This window comes from Rhinolophus ferrumequinum, chromosome 20 (assembly GCF_004115265.2).
Source record: "Rhinolophus ferrumequinum isolate MPI-CBG mRhiFer1 chromosome 20, mRhiFer1_v1.p, whole genome shotgun sequence".
Classification (NCBI taxonomy): Eukaryota; Metazoa; Chordata; class Mammalia; order Chiroptera; family Rhinolophidae; genus Rhinolophus; species Rhinolophus ferrumequinum.
The window spans coordinates 38,125,502-38,146,420 of NC_046303.1; the positions used below are offsets into that span (position 1 = coordinate 38,125,502).

The 20,919-nt window shown below is 38.8% G+C and overlaps 2 protein-coding genes across 3 annotated transcripts in view; one reads left to right on the forward strand and one right to left on the reverse strand.

The window, feature by feature from the left end:
* ELAPOR2 (endosome-lysosome associated apoptosis and autophagy regulator family member 2) overlaps positions 1-5,193 on the forward strand; it is a 174,042-nt gene extending 168,849 nt beyond the window's left edge. Inside the window, exon 22 of the mRNA XM_033088759.1 lies at positions 191-5,193. Within this exon, the coding sequence (XP_032944650.1) occupies positions 191-250 (60 nt within the window). The 3' untranslated portion in view covers positions 251-5,193. The remainder of the gene's footprint in view (positions 1-190) is intronic.
* Positions 5,194-7,953: 2,760 nt separating this feature from the next.
* Positions 7,954-20,919, reverse strand: part of GRM3 (glutamate metabotropic receptor 3) — a 220,921-nt gene continuing 207,955 nt past the window's right edge. For both annotated transcript variants that reach the window (XM_033088867.1, XM_033088868.1), the window contains exon 6: positions 7,954-8,312. In XM_033088867.1, the coding sequence (XP_032944758.1) occupies positions 8,239-8,312 (74 nt within the window). In that variant the 3' untranslated portion in view covers positions 7,954-8,238. The remainder of the gene's footprint in view (positions 8,313-20,919) is intronic.

Consider the following 20,919-nt stretch of genomic DNA (forward strand, 5'->3'; position numbering starts at 1 on the left):
GCATCCTTCAGGGTAGGCATGTTATCTGTTTTATAGCTGACACCTTTATTTAAATGTGAAATCCTAATTAGAAGTGGCAGGTACATAGATTATAATGACTGCCAGAACTTTCCTTCTGGACACATAAGATCCTAAAATCTTACTGGAATTTTAGTGAGTTGATTTTGTTTTAATATTTTTTTCTTTGTAGGAAAAAGAAGACCGTTTTGAATCCGTTCAACTGAAATCCTCACGACCCCCAAATATATGAAAAGACAGCTCTGTAGCCTTCAGACTAATGAACACAGAAACCTGCTCTCTAGTTTTCCAGGACCGTAGTTTAGAGCCTGTCCTCTTACCCAGCACGTTGGTAATGTTACAGAGGAGGGCCTTGCCGCTGAAAAGGGAAGGAGGTTGAAATGTTTGATTGCCTTATCACATGGTCAAGTATCTTGCCAAAAATAGGAAAGCAAATGGTTTGAGTCTCAACTGAAGATGAAGCTCAACTCAGGAAGAGATTTATCTGTATATACACATAACCGAAAACCACGGTTAAGCCCGCCAGTGCACTATTGATGCATGCCATATAATTAATGGTAACTTTGATTCTTTATAACGTCTACGTAAAAACTGTGCTTTGGAGGGCAGATGTTAGCATATGCATTGTGATCCCATTTTGTCTTTTCTTTGTTTATATTTGGGGAAGATTTGAAAAATTTTTAAAGGTATAGTTATTTTTCCCATTATTTATTTTCCTGGCAGACCTTAAAACATCTTTTCTATTAAAAATGCTAATAAAGACAATAAACTTTTCATTTTTCCATAGGTTATCTTTCTTGATTTCAGAAGCCTACATAAGTAGTAATTTTTTAGGAAGAGTCAGAAGTAGTTTGGGTTATCTAAACTTATAATCACCTTTGAAATTCCATTCTTGTTGGAGCTGGTAAGTGAGCTTAACTAAAAGTATTGAAGGAATCTTTAAAAAAAAAAAGGCAAGGAGGAACCTTGACTTTCCATTAAAACAAACAAGTGACACTAGCACACAAGTCAAATGGCTTAAAGTAGTTTATGCAATGCTTGAAGTAAAATTGAAAATGAGTGGGAAAGCTTTTTTTTATGAGATCACTTTGCAAAATCATGAAGATGAAAGTGGGATAACTCGTGTACAAGTACAGATAACTGTACAAAGGTATTGGGATAATTTTGTGGTTTCCAGAAAATGGCAGTGGGATATTTGCCCTATGTCAAACATCAAAGGTTATATGGTTATTATTCTGCTACAAGATTTTGAGGGTTATGACTTCCGTGGAAGTTTTTCTTTTTAAGTCAGTAAAGCAGGAATTCAATTTTGGAAAACTGCATATAATTGTATTCATAATAAGAATGTGGTTGTACCATAAGCAGTTATGAAATAAGTGTTGTTCTTATTCAAAAATGATCCAGATAATTGTGATGTCTCCTGTGACAGGTTACTAGTCTTAGCACGTCTTAAATATTATTTGTTGAAAGCAGTTTGAATGAAGTTGGATTTGAGCGATTTTATGTAAACCCTAATTGTTTTGAACTGAGAAAGAGGGGAATTTCCTGGCCATTGATGATCCAAGGTGCTCTGGTTTGTTTCCAATAAACAGTAATCTTTATAGATCTTAATGTAGATTTTTAAAAAGACTGATGGTAGGCTGAGAGAAGCAGAGCATAGGGGCAGGTTTTGTTGAATGTTTTGCCCCATGTCTTTCAATGAGGTATATTTGTAACTTTTGATTTAGCAGGTGATGTCTTTATTTTTGTGGAAACTGGGAGAAAATAAATAATTGCATTTATCTGGCTGATAGGTAAAACACTGGACCATGCTGTTATTGTTGAATGAATGAATGTTTGCTTTGTGTATATCTTCTACTGTTGGATTCATAAGTATAGGTGAGGTTGCCATTATTTTATGGTTTGTTGTAAGATTCAGGGAGAACATCACTCAATATAAACCTTTTTCTTGTTTAATTTCTTAAATCTTATTGTAAAGAAGAAATTATTTTGGCACTGCTCATTTTTATCTTGCTAACAGTGCTGATGAGCCTTTGCCCATTTTAGCCAAAACTTAAACAGAAGAATGAAACTACATTTGAAATGCACCCTTTTAGAGGAAACCTGCCAAAGTTGTATAGCTGGACAGAGTCAGGAAGTTTCTGCACAGTCACCTGTCACTCTCTCTTCATTGTCGACTGTGCGCAACATGCATGTGCCAAGCCATAGAGATAATTGGAATTTGCTCCAGGTAGCTTCTTTCTTCTCCTGTCACCGCACTAAAATCTCTGACATGTCAAAATGCCTTAAATTTTAAGAACTCTCTGAAAATGTAGTTGGTATTGAAGAATTTATTTATTTCTAATTTTAGATATTAAATAAATTTCATCAGCTCAGTCCCATCTTTGGAATGGAGCTGCCTTTTTTGGGGGGGATCCCAGTGCTTATCATTTTATTCCACGCACTAAAGAAGTATGAGAGAAAGAATATTATGAGGAAAACATTTAGACCAGTCCTGGCTATAAAATTCACTTTGGTTTTAAGTCTTGCCTTTGCATAGCTCATTGGAATATTGAAAGGCATAGACAAATTATCTTGTTTCTATGACTTTTAATTGACATTTGTTGTTTCTTTTCCCCCTGAAGTAATAGAAGTTATTTGTTATTTTTCTAAAAGGCACAGTTTTGAAGCCTTAAATACTTCATTAAGTCAACTGTCACCTATAATATCTCTTAGCACTCTGTCAAAACATATTTAAGTCAATTTTCCACTGGATGAGACTATGTCTTCTATGGATAAATTATATCATGCCATTTCACAATGTTGAGCAATTTGATATGTGTTCACTTGACTGAATTTTATTCTTGTTGACTTTCCCTCTCTTTGGTTACTAGCAATCAAATCCTTTCCAGGATTAAAAATGTTTCATAGTATTTTTGTGTAGCCTTTTGTCATTATTTTCTTCCCAAGGAGAAAAGGTGGTTTAAATGGTTATGTGGAAGAATTGCTTGGGTCCAATAATTTACAAACTGGGGTCTCCAGATTCCCAGGGGATGGGTTATGATTGGCTGTGGTTTTCAAGGCCAATATGATCAACTGTCCTTTGACCTATGTCAATAGAGCTACTTACTGTGGCGCATGGTTATTCCTAATGAAAGGCTAATGTGCAGATCATTTCTCTCTTCCTCCTGATAGTAAATTTCCTAGGAGTTGGGGTGGGAAGATAACTTCATTGTCAAGTGTAAAGTCACGATGTTGCTCACATTTATCTTTTTACACAAAAGATATGTAGAGTAGACCTTGAGACGACTTAAAATAGCTTCACATCTATTTTATAGTAACCATGAATATTATCTCAGGTTTAAAGGCCAAGTTCTAAATTAAGGTTGTCCTAAAGAATAAGTCCCAAGGGTAATAAACTTAAAACAAAAAAAAAGTTCCCAGCACCTGACTCACTCTCTGGATGCTAAAATAGAGTTCATACTGTGTTTCCCTGAAAATAAGACCTAACCGGAAAATAAGCCCTAGCATGATTTTTCAGCATGACATCTGCTGAACATAAGCCCTAATGTGTCTTTTGGAGCAAAAGTTAATAGAAGACCCGGTCTTCTTTTCGGGGAAACACGGTAGTAAGTGGCCAGAGATTATACTCTTGCTGGATTTTATTTGTTTTGGTTTAACATTTTCAGATGAGTTCATTTTAGGATCAAAAATGAAGGAAATAAAACTTTGTTATGGGGATGAATAATTAGAAATCAATTGATACTGCGATTGCACTTGATATTAATTGATATTACTATTTCAGTTGTTTAGATCAGAGGCCAGCAGACTTTTTTCTGTAAAGGGTCAGCTAATAAATATTTTTGGCTTTGCAGGACATGTAGTTTCTGTTGCAGCTCTTCAACTCTGCCATTGTAGCATGAAAGCAGCCACAGACAATATGTAAACAAATGGGTATGGAGGCATTCCAATAAACCTTTACACTGAAATTTGAGTTTCATTTAAATTTCACTTGTAATGAAATATTATTCCTCTTTTGATTTTTTTCCCAACTATTTAAAATTGTGGAGGCATTCTGAGCTCACAAGCCTTAAAAAAAACAGGAGATAGGCTAGGCTTTGACCTGAGCTCTGGTTTGCTGACTCCTAGTTTAGATCACTGCCATCCACAAGCAGAATTGTTCAGAAGAATCTATTTGCACACAGAGTCTTTGCCCTTTAGGAACTTAGTACCTTAAAAGTTTCTCAGGTCTCTAAAGATGTTCAGGAAGAAAATAACCCATCACTCCCTCTTGATGATTTAATCACCCAGCCAAAGACAAAGCCAGGTACTATTCTGAGTTGCTCTTGTAGGTTTTGGACTCAGTTATGGTTATTGGTTAGCAACTGGTAAAACTAAATAAAGCAAGAGACCTGGTTCAAAGTAAACCAGCAAGACTAATTTAAAAGCCTTTTCTCATTGGGGTTCACTTAACATTTATTGCTAAGGTAACTGGATTTGAAGATAATATTCAATCTTGAAATAGAGCCACTTAAAGTAACCATATGGAAATAAGGGATGTTGATCTACAAAGTAGCTTCAGCATAGATTCTTAAGACCCAACACTGGAGAGGTTTTTTGCTTGGGTTTGGGAAGGACACACCTCAATCCACACTCATTTACCAAATCTTGTTTTAAGACGTACTGAGCTGCAAAAGACATTTAGGATTTCTTTAATGATTGGTGGTTCAAAGAAGAGAGCTCCAATTTCCTTGAACAAAATGTCCCAGTAAGGCTTTCAATTTGCTGCAGTTTTCCTCTTATTAATAACTGTTGAAAGAAGAGCTTTGTCTAACATAGCTTGTGGATATTGATAAATTTGGTTTGGAGAGGGGCAATATTTCCTTAATCTCAGATGGCTGACTTTATATTACCATTGGTTGAGTTAAATAAATGAGTTAAACTAATGGGAATTATGCAAAGGTAAATTTTCTGTCACAGAACAGGAGTGATAATTGTCTTATTCATGGGTGTGGGCCTTTGCGATTAGAGCTATGATGGCTATAATCCACACAAGTGTTCCTTCTTCGTGGTGCCTCACTTTTCTGGGCTTCTCCATGCTTACAGCCCTGTGCTGAAGAGCTCGGGGTCCCAAAGCTGTCCTGGTGAATAAGGGAGGAAAGCAGGGGGCTGCCTGAGAGAGAGTGTGAGTTGAAGACTGTACAGGGACACTGACCATCCCTTTCTCAGAGGAATTACCTCCTTTCTCAGCTACTCTCTTACTCTGTCCTCTGTGTGGTTTGCAAACTAGCTTGCTGAACAGCTTGAAAATGAGACCTTTTTCCTTTTACCATGAGAAACCTGAGTGGGCAAGAGAATGTATCAACTGTTTAAACTGGAGAGGACACGACATTTCAGAAACTGTAAAGACTTCGAAGACAAATGATAATCTGCCATATCGCTAGGTTCTGATATGTGTTTTTATGAGTGGGATATATCATTCTGCTTGAGTTCCTTAAATTCAGGAAGTTTTTGCAAAGATGGATCACCTCAACCAGGTTTACATTCTGGAAGGGCGAATTGTTGTTACTGGAGTAAAAACAAAACAAAAAAAATCAATCCCCAACCTATTTTTCTTTAATGGCTTATGTAAAGAAAGATTTTATAGCAGCTATTTTCCATACATACTGTGAATATTTTTTTAAACTTCATTTCTAGGCATTATGTGTTAGATGATGCACTTTGAAATCGGAAACAAGGCTTGTGGCAGGGAAGGAGAAGATGACGAGAACTGTCAATGCATTTTCAGTGTACAGGCAGAGTGTGAAATAAAGTGGCCATAGATCAAAATTCAGCCATCAAAAACAGTTTTCTCAAGATTCACCCACAGCCTAATTGTCTTGTTTAAAAAGATCCATGATCAATTTGATTGTTTTAGGCATCAGCTGTGTGTCGGAAAAACCCATCTGATAATTGCCTTCCTCAGACTGTCACATTCCATCAGTAGACTGACTTTATTTTCTCTCAATCAGCCTACCTCAGCCTTTATGTTGAGCAGATGCTCCTTCTCAGCTCACATATCTAGCACTCCTGCCAGCTTCGCTCACAGCAGAATTCTTTTTTGCCATCTTGTGCTATTGAATCTATTTCCCAGTCTACCCCACCCACTCCTAAAAATCCAGGTTCTTATTTTAATGTAAGAATTCAGGGTCTGGTGAGCACCATTGTCTTTGAACATCTGGCAAGTTCTGGATGGATTGATTAGGTTGCTGATTCAAATGCATCCAGAAGGAAAAAGAGAATTTCTAACATCTTACTTCTGACTTTATTCCTTCATGGCCAGTCCTGTTGGCTTCTGTATACCTACACATTTCTGGATGTTTTGAAAATTGTCTTGATTAAGTAAGCCCTGGTTATTTAGCCTATGGGTCTCTCATATCCTTGCTTTTCCTCATCTTTCCTTTCACTGTCTTCCTCAGTCATAGTTCCCTCATAGAATATTTTCCAGCTTTATGCTTTTTTAAAGCCAGGAACTACATCTTATTTTTCTTTCTCTTTGTCATGGATTGAAGAGTGCCCCCCCCGCCCCCACTCCAAAGACATGTCAACGTCCTATCCTTGGAACATGGAACATGGGAATGTTATTTTATTTCAAAAAAGGACCTTTGCAGATGTCAGTAACCATCTTGCAATGAGATCATCCGGGATTATCTGGGTAGGCCCTGATTTCAGTGACAAGTATCATGGTTAGACACACACAGAGGAGAAATAGACACAGAAAGAGACAATGTGAAGACGGAGGCAGAGATTGGAGTGATGTGCCATCAGCCAACGAAGCTAAATGTAGTTACCAGAAGATAAAAGAGGCATGGGATGGATCCTCCCCTAGAGCTTCTCAGGGAATGGGGCCCCACCAACACTTGGATTTCGGATTCTGGCCTCCAGATTTGTGAGAGAATAGACTTCTGTTGTTTTAAGCCACTCAGTTTGTGGTGAGTTGTTATATCAGCTATAGGAAATTAATGCATTCTCTATCCATGGCACCTGGCATAGGACCTGATAGGAAGTTAGGTTCTCAGTAAATTTTTCTACGTTAATAAATGATCTGTGACTACAAGGCTTCCAGGGAGAAATCGGGCAGTATTGGTAAGAATATGCCAGCTTTTGCTTATTCCTGTTTTCTCTGGTCACTCCTTTATTTAGGGTAGTACAATATTCAAGTTTACTGACAAGCCTGTGTGCCTGAGCATTGTTACTAGGACTCTGGAAAAGCGTTGGGAAAATAATATATCCTGCATTCTTACTGTCTCATTCAGCTCTGAGTGGTGAGAGTGATTTTCCAGTGGAATGCCAGGATGCTTTCCCAATCTCCTTCCCTACTAATTAATTAAGGTTGTTTTTGGAAATGAGAACCATTCAACCTTCCCTGGCAGGCCGTAGGCTCTGCATTCAGAATATAGGCACTCTCTCCTTGCCTCAGAGCCCTGTCTGGGCAAATTCTAGGCTTACCATACGGATGTGGCTTAATGAAATCAATATGTGTATTGTCTTCTAGCCACTGCAATGGCTTCATATTTATGGTATCATCAGTCAATTTCACAGATCATTATGATCCATGAAGAAGTCCAGATCTGCTCCCAGCTCTCTAGCAGGGTAACAGCTTGTGTTCAAAGAGAAGCACAGTTAGGCAGTTTCTTCCAACATTTAGAGTAGAAATGGTCTGAAGTCAACCTATTCAAATTACCTGAAGTGATTCAAAAAGAACAAACCATTATCCACCATGCTGGAAAACCTTGACGGTTTTATTCTCAATATCTTTACATTAATACAGACGATTTTTATTTTGTGCTGAGAAAAACAATCTGTTACACTTAATGTAACTTTAATATACAACATAGAAACTCATCCTAAATTAGTTACAACAAGAACCTACAAAAAACTTCATAGGAAAAAAAGTTACCTAATATTGCCACCATATTTTTTAGTAGACAGACCCTGTCAGACCCTGTCACCAACACTCAGCTCTGTAAACAGTGGTTATTTCCATGTTCTGGAGAATCGTTAATCGTAGGGGCACTAAAATCAGCCTAAAAAGGTCTAGCACATCACTATAGCCTGTACAGTCCTCAAAAATAATTTATCGTACTGTTTCTAAAAAAAGGTACTAGGTTGTTCCTTTGCTCTGTTTCCATATTCTGGAGCTGCACGTGAACACGTTTGTCTAACAGTCTAAAAACACGAGAACTGAACCGCAATTCACAATCACAGAGATGAGGTGGTGGAGTCAAGGACTTCCCGCCCATTGCACACCGTGGGGACATAGGTGCTGGCAGAGGCTGGAAAACAAAGCAGGACAGAAAATTCCATGTTAGTTAAGCGGGCCACGTAGGTAACGGCATGGATCATGGATCAGACACTGGTTAAAGTTAAAAGCTCCTTTTAACTTGACTTTGGAAAATGCTAAATGAGTTAGTGCTGTAGTAGGTCAACTTTCTAAATCTGTTCTGCTCCCAATTAGTTTGTATCCTGGTACACACCTCCACTAATATCATACGCCTTGGAGAAAGTTTATAAACAGAATCGTTGTTCAAAGGAGTCACTTGTGGGTTTAAAATGAGCTTTGGTAATCTATAAACTGCTTAAAATACAATGTACCATATTAAAAGCTCACTGCGATTTTCTTAAAGATCATTAAATTAATTACTGTTTTCAGTACCTTAATTAATTTGGTTCTCTCTGGGCAGGGATGGCTCTTCCGTAGTTCCCACAAGTCATCTGTGAACTCTACTGCCTTAGAGAGTGGTTCGATCTATTTTCACTGTTCAAGTGGATAACCTCATGAAAACTCTAGCAAGGGCTGGCATGCTGAGAACTTGAATTTCATAGCAGCTCTCAGAAAGGAAGATATTCCAAAGGGATATGCTCTTGTTAATGACAATAGTGACAACAGTGTCAGGGTGTGAGTATAATATGGGTATGTGTATTCTTTCTTTTTATAGCACTACTTTTCCTAAGTACAATTCATGGCTCTTAACATGTTTTGGAGGTTTTGTTTTTAATGGGAAACCTAGGTACAGCTAAGTTATGTCTATTTCACCCTTAATGCTTTTTCTTTTTACTGAATGAGGACAAAAGCAAGGAGCCCCATTCTCCGGGGGATGAAGCTGTGTCACGAAGCGAATCAGTGAGCGATAGCCCTGCATTACCTCTTAGAGCTGTTTCTGTCCCATCCCTTGGCCTGTGCCTCTGGACATACTCTGCCTTTTGTCCACCTGACCACAGCCCAGGTCAAACTGACCAGTCAGCTGTCCTATTCCTTAAGGACATATGTCTCGGTTGATAATCACATAAACTAATTTCATGCTACAGTGCTGATGCCTGATAGCGGAAATATTCTTGCCCCATAAAATTGCATTTTTCATAGGGATTTCTTTAAATACAAAGGAGAAACTAATTACGGACTTTGAGATTACGTGGCCTTCAGTGGAGGAGCATTCACCATATCTGAGGCACTGAAGTCTGAGCAGGCCCACCACCAGGGAACCTACAACCTCTCAATTTTGCGTACATTACTGGGCTAGGTAGGTGAGAAAGTCTATAAAGTCAAGTCTGTGTGGCTACCTAAGTTTACAGTGGAGTCATGTGACATGCCAGCTCTTTTGGAGGGTTTTTCCTTTTATCATCTTAAGGATGGGCTTCAATTTTCTTTACAATATGAGCCCACTAAAAGCCACAGTGTTTGGGGGTCTGGGCTAGCATAATCTACATTTCCTGAAACCCCCACAACCAAGGTATTTTAACACAGCATGTTCCAGAGGAATACTTGATGGAAAATGATAGTGATAATAATTCCAAAGGTGAGGACTTTGCTGTATTCTTTGCAAAGTTTCTTCAAATACTTTATCTAATTCTAGCTTCATCAAAGCTGGGTAAGGCACGAGGAAAACAAGGTGAAGTGAGGTTCAAACCACAGTTCACTGGAAACTTAGGAGAGCACTTTCTGTCCATTTAATATGTGCTCTTTCTGCAGCCTCCTCATATCCAACTGTCTACTGGACACCTGCATATGGATGTTTAGTAGATATTTCAGAATCAAGTGGCCAAAGCATAACTCTTGATTCCCTAACCTGTCCCTGTTTAGTCTCCTGTTCTTCAGTGAAAAGTCTCACCATCCAGCCAATTACTCAAACCAACAGTCTAACGTCTATGCCTCCTTCCTTTTGTAATCCTTCTCCCATGTCAAACCCAGCATCAGGTCCAATCAACTGTCTCCACATCTAACTAGTTCTGTTTCTGCATCCATCACCCTGGGCCAATCCACCATTATTTTATCTGGCAGCTGTGACAGCTGTACCACCTATGTCTCTGTTTCCACACTCACTGTGCCTGTAATACATTCCCTGTACAGCAGTAAGAGTATTTTTAAATGTAAGTCACCTACCTGCACACCTCCAGTGGCTTCCTTTTGTGCTCTCCTGACTCTGGTTTATAAATCCAGGGTGATTCAGACCATGCGTCTCTTTCTGTATTTACCAAGTTCACGTCCCCACCCCTCTTTCTGCTTTTGTCCTCAAACACAGCATGTCTGTTTCTCAGCTTTAGGCCTTTGTAGTAGCTGTTGCCTCTCCCAGGAATGTTATTTCTTCTCTTATTCACATGTCTGACTCTTTGTCATCCAGATCTGAAATTTCACCTCCTGAAAAAGGCTGTCATCAAACTACCTCCTCTAATGCAGCCAACCAGTTACTCTGTCCCAGTATCCAATTTTAAAACTGATTTTGTGGTTGTTGTTGTTAGTATCTTATATCTTACACTCTTGACTAGAAAATATGCAAAGGCTCTGCTTTTCTTTTTCATCATTTTATCCCATTGCTGGTCATAGAATACACTCTCTATAAATATTTTCTGAATGATTGTATAAATGGTTTCATTCAAAGAATGTGGGAACCAAGGGAACCAAAGTTAAACATTTCTTTTAACCTGAAGAAATAACCAGCAAATGTGAACCCTGTGGGCAACCTTGTGTGGGGATAGGTAGGTCTCCCTGCTTCTTCAGCCCATTTGTCATTGACCGGCAAAGGGAAGTGGCTCTCAGGCTGTGAGCATCCCCTAGCAGGCGTGCTGCCTTTGACATTTTGACTAATCTCTTCATCTTTTCCAGGATCAAGTTTTATTACTTCTGTGCAGGTTTTTCATTTTCAGAGATTGAAGAGGAGTGATGTGTCATGGGGGTAAGTCTGGGCGAGCCAGGGATTGGTCTGCTAAGGCCCCTTTCTGTCTACCTGGGGCTTGTCTAATACCCTGTCTACCTTCATTTTTAAGGATTTCCAGACACCCAGTGTGCTGTTTCCCATAGTGTTGGGGAATTCGATGGAATGCTCTTCTTAAGTGTGCTCTTACGGTCGGTTTGCTCACTGCATTCTAATTTCTTAAAATTGGGGGTATTTTGAGTAGGTACGTAAGAAGTACAGGGCTGCAAAGGTAGTTGCATGGAAAAATCCTCAAGTTATAGTTTCAAATAATCTTCTACTAGACATTCCTTGGGTATCATTATGGGAGTTCACAAAATAACTTTGAATTATCTATCTGCCTCATAGGGACATTAAAGGGAATGCCCTATGTTAGAGTGTCTAAACTATTTGAGAGCAAGATAATGTAAATACACGGTCTTCTTACAAGGAATAACAACAGCAAAAACACTCCCAAGACTCTTTTTGCAGCTGTTTTTTTTCCCCTAAGCCCTTTTTAGTCGATTGAAGGGACTGTAACTTGTATTTTTCTGCTTTTCTTTTACTGTTTCATCTGTAGCTTTTGCCACTGCATTTTATCTTATTATGTAAAAATTATTCTCATTTTTGTACATGCTGCTGAATATAGTAGAGGAAATTACTGTTTTATGGGTTTAGTATCTCAATTATGTTGCCTTTCATAAATATTTCACACGTCTCCCATATTAGCTCATCTTTTATTCCCCAAGGCAGTAAAATATGTGTAAGAGCAAAGTACTATGATTTCTGTGTGTGTTTATGATGAGCTTTTGCTATTATTCTAAAAATCTCATGAGATTTTTAATGGTGTAAGTTTAGCCCATTTTCTTAAGTGCAATTAAGCAGATTTCTATAATCATCCTTTCTGTCAGAAATACGAGGCTGCAGGCTTATTTTTGCCTTTCCTGAATTTGAGGTGAGGAGTAGCTGTTAGTTACTCTAGGCTAAGGTGGTGCTTTTTGCTATTCAAAGTGAAAACCGAAGATAACTGAAAAAGACCTAATAAGTTCCACCATTGATTGCAATGGTGAAAATTGCAATTAACACCATCGATAAGCATAGTTTGCTTTACAAATTTGATGAATCATTGGAGGTCAGTGCAACCAAGTGGTAGCTTCATCTTACACGGTGGAATCCATTTCTCTTCCACCAGTAATGCTTGGGCTGGCCAGGCTTTGGAGAAAATTGCCTTATTTTTCCAGGTAACTGGGCCCTCAATCAATGCTAAACGTATTTATTTAATAGATTCTTATGGATGCCAAGTATGTTAGTCAATTTAGTGGCTAAAATGTGGTTCCTGAGAATCAGTATGTTACTTTAACTGTGTAACATATCAGACTTGGAAAAGAATAAAACAAACATTTAAACAGAACAGACATTCCAGCTTGTCCCCATCTGTTCCATTTCCTTGATCCTGGTGACCCCAAATAATTTTTCCCAGCATGTCTGCTTGTTTGGATATTTTAATTCCATGGTCATGGAATCCAGTTTCCACTAGCCATTGATTGCCTTGTCCTGCTTTGTTATTGAACTTGTTTTCTTATTCATCACCTGAATTTTACTTGTGCTAGGCTCCCTTGGTCCCATTCCAGAAAAAAATTCATCTGCTAATTAATATATATTGTCTGGGAAGATGAAGACACCACCACTGGTTTGATAGTCTTGCTATGTCAGAGATTTCGCAGTAAAAGATAAGAGAATCTATTATTAAGAAATGTGGGCAAGATACTCAGCTTAATGGTCTTAAACTGTTAAAAGTAGATTTAAGAGGAAACCATATTCCTTATGATGTGGGATAAAAGTCTACAGACCCAAGATTTAATTTCCAAATATGAAGTTAGAAGTTGCGAATGCAAAGACTTCTCCATTCAGTGATTCATTTCTTGTGAGACAGGATTCATGGAAAGAGGAAATGTGGCATGCACCTTTCTTATAACCCACAATTGACTTAATTACCTTATCAACAGAAATTCCACTTGGTCTTCAACTAAACCCCTCAGTCCATTATTGCCATGTTATGCTGTCATGCTTTCTTTCCAATCATGTTCTTGTATTCTCTCTCCCTCCCACAAGAAGTACAAACCCATGCTGGACACAATAAGTAATTTGTACATGAAAGGACTCAATAATTTTTGTACTCTTATGCTTATTTCCATTCTTCTTCTTTTCTACTCTTAGTTGCTCACCATCTCTGGTTTCTCAGAACTCTTTCCTATACAAATGCATTTTCAGGCAAAGATCAGAAACTCATTCACCCTGGGGCTCAAATACCTAATATAAGCGGTATATGCTACTATGTCTAGGCATCAAAGTCTGAAGCCAAAAGTGTTAAACTCGAATAAAATAATATCAGGCATTAGTCCTTCTATCTAGTGGAGTTAATCTGGTTAGCTTCACTGTCAAATTATGCAGCATCTGAACACTTTATTAGTTTTCCTAGCTACCACTCTGAGTTAAGCCACCAACATCTGGACTACAATTGCTTCCTAAATGATGTCTCTGCCTGCTCCCTGTCTTATATTCTGCCCCCACAGCTAAATTGATGCAAATGATACTTTTAAAGTCAGTTCATGCCACATTTCTGTTGAAACCTGTTGAATGATTTCTCAGTTGTTTCAATAGAAAAGTGAAAGTCCTTACAGTGACCCCCAATGTCCTGCATCGTCTGCACCCTCTCTATCCTCGTCTCCTCTCACGTTCACCCTTATTCCTTTCCCTCCAGCCCCATTGGCCTCTTTGATGTTCTTCCAACTTTGGACCTTAGTATTTGCTGTTCCCTCTGCCTGGAACGTCCTCCCCCCAGATATGGACACGATTTCCTTCATGTCTCATATGTCACCAGAGAGGCCTTCCCTGGCCACTCTATAAAAAAAAATATAAAATAATAGTCTCTCTGTCCCCAGGACACCCAATTTGTTTATGTCCCATATTATTTTCTACACTTATCAACACCTGAAATGTTAAGTATTATTGGTTTGTCGGACTTGCCCCACCCCTCACCCGATTAGAATGCAAGCACCATGAGTGCGTGGTTTTTCTGTTTTCTTCATTACTAACATCTCCAGTGCCTACAGCTGAGCGGAGGTCCTAAAGTTTCTTCAGTGAACAAGTGAATTATTCATCCAGTTGGTAATATTTACTTAATGAGAAGTCCCTCCCCTAAAGCCTCTGAAATTACTCCAAGCATAGAAGATACCTTTTTAAATTTCCATATGATAGACATTTTGTGGTATAGATACACAGGTATCTCCATGTTGGGAAGTTATTCAGAGAATTTCACTTAATCAAAATGAAAAGGAAGTCGGATGGAGAAATAGCGTAGTACAAAGTGTTGTACTTGCTTTGTTTTAAGGCTTGGATCATCTTAAGTGAATGTACGGGCAGTATTTGATTATATACATATTCCCTTTTTAATTAACATGTCTTCATACTACGGATCACAGTACCACATTCCCAAAGGTGTTAATAAATTTGTGATTGCGTGGAAATGCACGTGACTATAGGTATCTCTCATACAATATTGAACTCTGGCTTAGGAACCCCTTTTGAGCTACTGAGTTTATGTTTCATTCAAATATATAGGACAGAAGGGGAACTATACAATGTAATTTAATTCAAGAAAGCGATCCTTGTGTTTAAAGAACTATTTAAACGGGAGAAATGATATCTTTGACATAACTTTTAGTCGGTCACCATTAACCATATTTCTTTGTCTTTATCAAAGCTCATTTTCTGAAAAGCTGTGTGGGTAGCCCCTCTGGAATACTGCACCTTTGCTGGGTACAGCCTGGATGTAGGGATCACTGGGGTCTCAGACGGACATGATTTATGCTGTTGAACTCCCTGACATGGGCTTTTGAGAGGAATAAAATCTGTACCCTCGCTGGTAGAATAAGATGCTGTCACATATGGCACTGAAGGGGGAAAGCTTTTGACTTTAAAAAAAAAAAAATCATTGAATTTGCAGATACTAAGATTCTCCTTGTCAGAATAATCTCTGCCATGAATTTTGTAACTGAGCTGAGGCAGAAAATCCAGGGAGGAAAATCCAAAGGAGCCACATAGCAGCTTTTGAGAGTTTTATCTATGACTTCAGTTATCAAATTCCTTAAAGTATCTAATCGATAGGACCTTGGTAAGAATAAATGATCCTTAGTCTCCCTTCCAGCTCCAGTCTGTTTGGTCACTATTCAAGTACCATGTTTCCCCCAAAATAAGACCAGGTCTTATATTAATTTTTGTTCCTAAAGATGCATTACGGCTTATGTTCAGAGGGTGTGATCCTGAAAATCATGCTAGGGCTTATTTTCCAGTTAGGTCTTATTTTCGGGGAAACATGGTAGGTGGGCTATATTTGCTTGGGGAAAATCAGCTAAATATTAGAGGTACAGAGAAAATGGCTGAAGGGTTGCAAAAGTGGTTGCGAGACAAATACAATGGAAATATTAAATAGAAGAAAGGAGAGGTAGTAAACATCGATTCGCGGATATTTGTAGGGTTACCTGTTGTAGCTGGAGACTCTCTAGTCTGTCATCCTCAATGAGAAAGGGAGTGAAGGGGAATGGAATGAGATTCTCAGGAAAGCTATGGACATTCCTTTCCAAAGGGAAAATGGATTGACATCTATCTGATTTGGATGCACCAGGTATACTTAGCCTGGGAGCAGATGGCTTACCTTGCTGAGTAATCTAGGCTTCTCTTGGATTGGCCCACGAGGATTTATGCTTATAACATACCTATGCCTGTGGTGAACACCATCGGTTCAGTCTGTGTTGCCAAATAACTTGCCAATTTGCCTGGGCAGGGAGCACATAGTGTCATTATGGGACTCCCTGAACGGTAAAGTGCCGGCATATTGTGTTGTTTTTCTGGACTTGCACTGTATAGAAAAAACCTGGGTATTGTGTGTTATTTTTTTTTCTTTTATAAAGTCATATTTGGAATTGAACAATGGCTCACCCCCTCCTAACTGGGGTGTCTTCAAAGGCTTGGCCATTGGTACGTGAAAAGTCTGGGGCTCATGTGCTTGGTTTCTGTTGCTGTAGCTCTGTGGAAAATTATCCCGTGAGTCCAAGAGACTGTTCACTTGATCTTTTTATACTATTGCTTTCTTTTTATAATGTGAAAATGCTTTGTAATAAAGAAAAATTCCATTAATTGAGCAGTTCACACATTACCACCTAGACAAGTGACTTTCTGCACAAGGTTTTAGCAGAAGAAATCAATCTCCATATGTCTACGGCTCCTAGGGGACCCAAATCTGGGTATCATTAGTTAGCGGAAGCCTCTTGACTGATCTTAATGGTAATGACATTCGTGCATCTGAATGATCACCATGAACAAGAGAAACACACATCCCCATAGGACCAAGTCTGGGTATAAAATGGCTTTGAAGACTATCGGGCACATTCCATTTCTCATCTCTCTCCCCAGTCTATGCTGATACAAACCCATATTGGTGAAAACAACATTCTGACCTGCGTGGGTCCTATAGGGTTTTATGCATAGCTTCATGTGTATATCCAGCTTGCCTTCTTCACAATTAATGCAGTTCTGCTGACATTTGCAGTATACCTTCTTGACTGCCTGTCTTTGGGAGCCAGCTCTGGAAAGCCCCATTGCTTCTAAAGCTGAACAAAATAAAGAATGACCTCTTTTCTTTCTCATCCCAATACAAGGGATGCTTGTTTATGTGTGTGAGTGTGGGAGCAGCATTACAAGCATGAGGTTATGACTTTTGGGTCTCTGAGTTATACTGCTATAACTCAGTATAACCGGTTTCAGTAAATGTTTTCTGAGTGGCCAGGTGCTTCTATGCCAGAAATGCCTTCTCTGGAAGGTTCCAAGGGGAGCTGGGGAAATAACTGCTTGGGGCTGTGGCCGTTGGCATCATGAAGCAAAGGATGTGAGTTCAGAATACTTGCCATTCTCTGAACCCAGTGCCTGCTTCCTCTTTGAGGGTCATCTAAGAGGAATTCCTGTCCTGCACTGATACCAGTGATGAAGTAGACAGGATGGCTTAGGCTGAGTTTCTCAAAATGCATTCCTCTTCCAATGAACCAGCTGGGGTATCCATTACTAACTGGATTTCTTAAGCCCTAGTCTACATGAATCAGAATATTTGTGGATGGGGCCCGAGAATCTCCATTTCAAATAAGTTATTTTTTTTGTACACAAGTGTTAGGATCTATTGGCCCAGGGCTATACTTCATGGAGAAAAGTTAACATTTCCTTTATTTTTATTATTCTGACTCCCATTGTGTATAGTTAATCAGATACAACTAAAATTGTCTTTTTTACATGTAGCATTATGTAAACATTTTCCAACAGTGAATTTTCCAAGGTGTCCTTACCCATGTTCTTTCTTCCATGCCTGTTTCTGAGTTTGATCATGTTTTTCCATCATTTTGGAGCTACTGCTCAGCTTTTAAAAGCCAAGACTGATACTCTTTCTGTTAGCAACCACCTGAGGGGTTGTCAGGGAGATCACCTGGGCTCCAAAGTGATGTGGTATGTCCACTACTCTCTAGCTAGAGAATTAATGGGGAAACAATGTGGCTGCACCTTCCAGCCTCGGTGACTTCCTGGCATTGCATAGGATTATGTGTGTCAAGTGGCCGTAATCCCTGAGAAGAATGCAGTAGTGGATTAATTTAGGATTTGGAGAGTGTGGCCTAATAAAAATGGCCACAAATTCTTTGAGAGATGGGGGTTTGTTTTCTTCTCCTTGCATCTGGGCAGGCTCTGTCGTGCTCTCCAGGACCCATGTGGCGAGGTGTCCTGCCATGGTGCCAAGCATCAGAGTGAAACCACTGTGGACCCTCCAGGTCAGCTCAGTCTCAGCCGATACCACAGAAGGACTCCAGTCAAGGCTTTATAGAGCAGGTGAACGGCTCAGCCAAGTCTTGCCTGAATTCCTGACCCACAAAATTATGAGAGATAATAAAAGAGTTTTTCTTTTAAGCCACTAAATTTTGGGGAAGTTTGTTTTGTGGGAATTGATAACTTAATGTGTGTGGGGAGGGGCGGAGCGGGGGCGCGGGGGCGGGGGTATCCCTGTTGCTATACTAACTTCCTCTCATTCATACGTGAAGTTTTTGTTTTTGCCCCTGGAGGGAGTTAGAAAACCAGCAGCAATATTGGTAAACAATAACCTAATACAATAAAAGGCCTGCATTATACTTAGGAAGAACATAAATTATGTACAACCTAAGTAAAACATGCTTTGCCTAATGAACTCAGAGCAGTTTAACGATTTTTCTTGATTTATAAAACAACATACTTCCCAGTACTTAGGAGGGAAATGGATATAAATTGAGCCGAATGTATAACAGAGGAAACACACTGAGGTATTAAACCAGTTGCTTAAATTTTCACCACAGTGAGTCAGTAACATGTTCGTGCATAGAACTAGATTGCATAGACCAGGGGCTTTCATACTTCTTTGACTGTAATTCACAGTAATAAACGTTTTACCTGCACCTGGCACACATAAACTCCGGAGCAAACTTCATGAAATCCTACTTACCCTATTACCTATAATACATTCTGAGATATTTTACTCTATTTTATAAAATGCCGGTCAAACATATTGAATACATTTTATGACCCACCAATGGGTTGCACCCTACAGTATGAAGAAAAGCTGCCCTAAATACTAAGTGTCACGAGACCAGGGATTCCGTTCTGCTCATCACTGTGTACACAGGTGCTTAGAAATTTCTGGTGTATAGAAAAGATACTTTCTGATCAAGCATTTAATGAATGAATGAATTTCATGACAATAGTTCCAATTTGTTAAAATGGGAAGGCTACTAATCACAAGTGAGAAAACCCAATGCCAACTCTTGAATTGTTGTATGTCTTTGAATTTAACTTCTATTCTCTCAACTGTAAAATGGAACTTGTGATAGTTAGTACTCATGGAATAAAATAAGCCCACAAATATAAAACTATTTTGAATAAAAGATATAGAATTACAAATAAAAGAGCAATGTACTATTTGCACACTTTGTAATACCTAGAGATATTACATAAATACTTCTCATTGTTATTTTAATACCACTTCATTAATTTGGATTCATTAGAGGAAAAGTGCTGGAAAAAATGAGGTCTAAATTTAGACCTCTTTAAATAAAAATTTTTTAAAAATTTTATTGAGGAGCAAAATGGTCCTAGAATGTTAGCTTGGGTAGATGGCTACCTTGAATTATTAATTGAGACACTGGCAGATTAGCATACTGAGTGAAAGGTTAAGCAGGTCCGTTTCTATCGAAATACATTGTTTTTGTGTAAATGAATATTTCTGAAATGCTGAAGAGAAACTTGGTTGAGTAAAGTGCTCTTATAATCCCTTTAGGAATTTATTGGAAAATGCCACCATTTCTAAATTACTGAGGTTTGGGTGTATGAAATTTTGAACAATGTCTGTGGAAGACTTACAGACTTTGCTAAATTGTTCCAATAACAACCAAGAGCTCTGAGCTATCAACAAGACTATTTTGCAAGGAGTAAACTTTGCTGCACAGCCTCTGGTAACCTTCCTTTTGTTCTCCCTGTAAAGCCTACCAAGTATCTAGCCTCAAGGGAACTTTCCAAGCTTGCATTCTGTGTGAATTAGCATGATACAGTATAGTAGTTGGTGCACCGGCTTTGAAATCAGAGAAACTGACTCTAAATTCTGGTTCTGCCACTTTTAATATGTGTGACTCTGGGTAGGTTTTTTTTTTTTTTTCTCAAAGAGTTGTGAGCGTTAATAAGATATAGTAGTACGCACACACGTATAAAGTATTTAATGCAATGCCCAGTACATAGAAAACACTCAATAAATGATAGTTCCTGTTAGCTGTTGTTATCATTATTGTTTTTATTAGTTATTGCCAGTGCTTCCTTTTCTGGACTAGCTAGCTGTTACAGTTGGGATGTTAGAAAAGAGATTTGTTTACTCAAGAAATAAGCAGGTTTCTCTAAGACCTAAAGAAAATTATTTTACAAGTTTTATCATGTCCTGGAACTCAACCATTGTGACACCTGGAAATAGAGCTGAAAAGACAGTAACACCCTCACCCCTATAGCAGCTCTCAACCAAGAAGAGGTATATGTACATCACTGAGCGGGTGCTATCAGCCATCAGGCTTCCCTTTGCTGGGGGAAGGGCTGCCCTGTTCAATTTTGTTTTGATGGAGAAAGTAGGGCACTAATGTGATTGCTCACTCTGTGATGTTGAGCTATTTTGAAGTAGCTTTCTGATCGACTTGAGGCAAAATTGTGAAATAATCATTTGTCTCTGTCACTCCAGTACTCCCGCCTCCTCGCCTGGCTCCCCTCCCCCGACCCCCTCATTCTTCTGTCAGTGAATTTCTCCTACTTCGTACCACAGATTAGCTGAAAATGGCTTAAAAGGTTGTCCCTTTTAGGTATGTTTGTGCTTTAGAGGATGCTAAAGAATTAAACGAATGATTCTCTGAGGATAGTGTTTCAGATATTTGTAGGCCAGTTGGAGAGAGAATTTTGGACTGGGGCATTATCCTGGTAGCCTTCAGTTCAAATTGCCTTTTCAGCTGGTTCTCAGCTGAAAAACATTGTGTCATTGAAAGAGAGGAAGATCTATTCTAGCATTTTCTAAGGTTTGTTCCAGGGGATGTTAGTCGGTTTAACTATCATCAAATACTTTTAA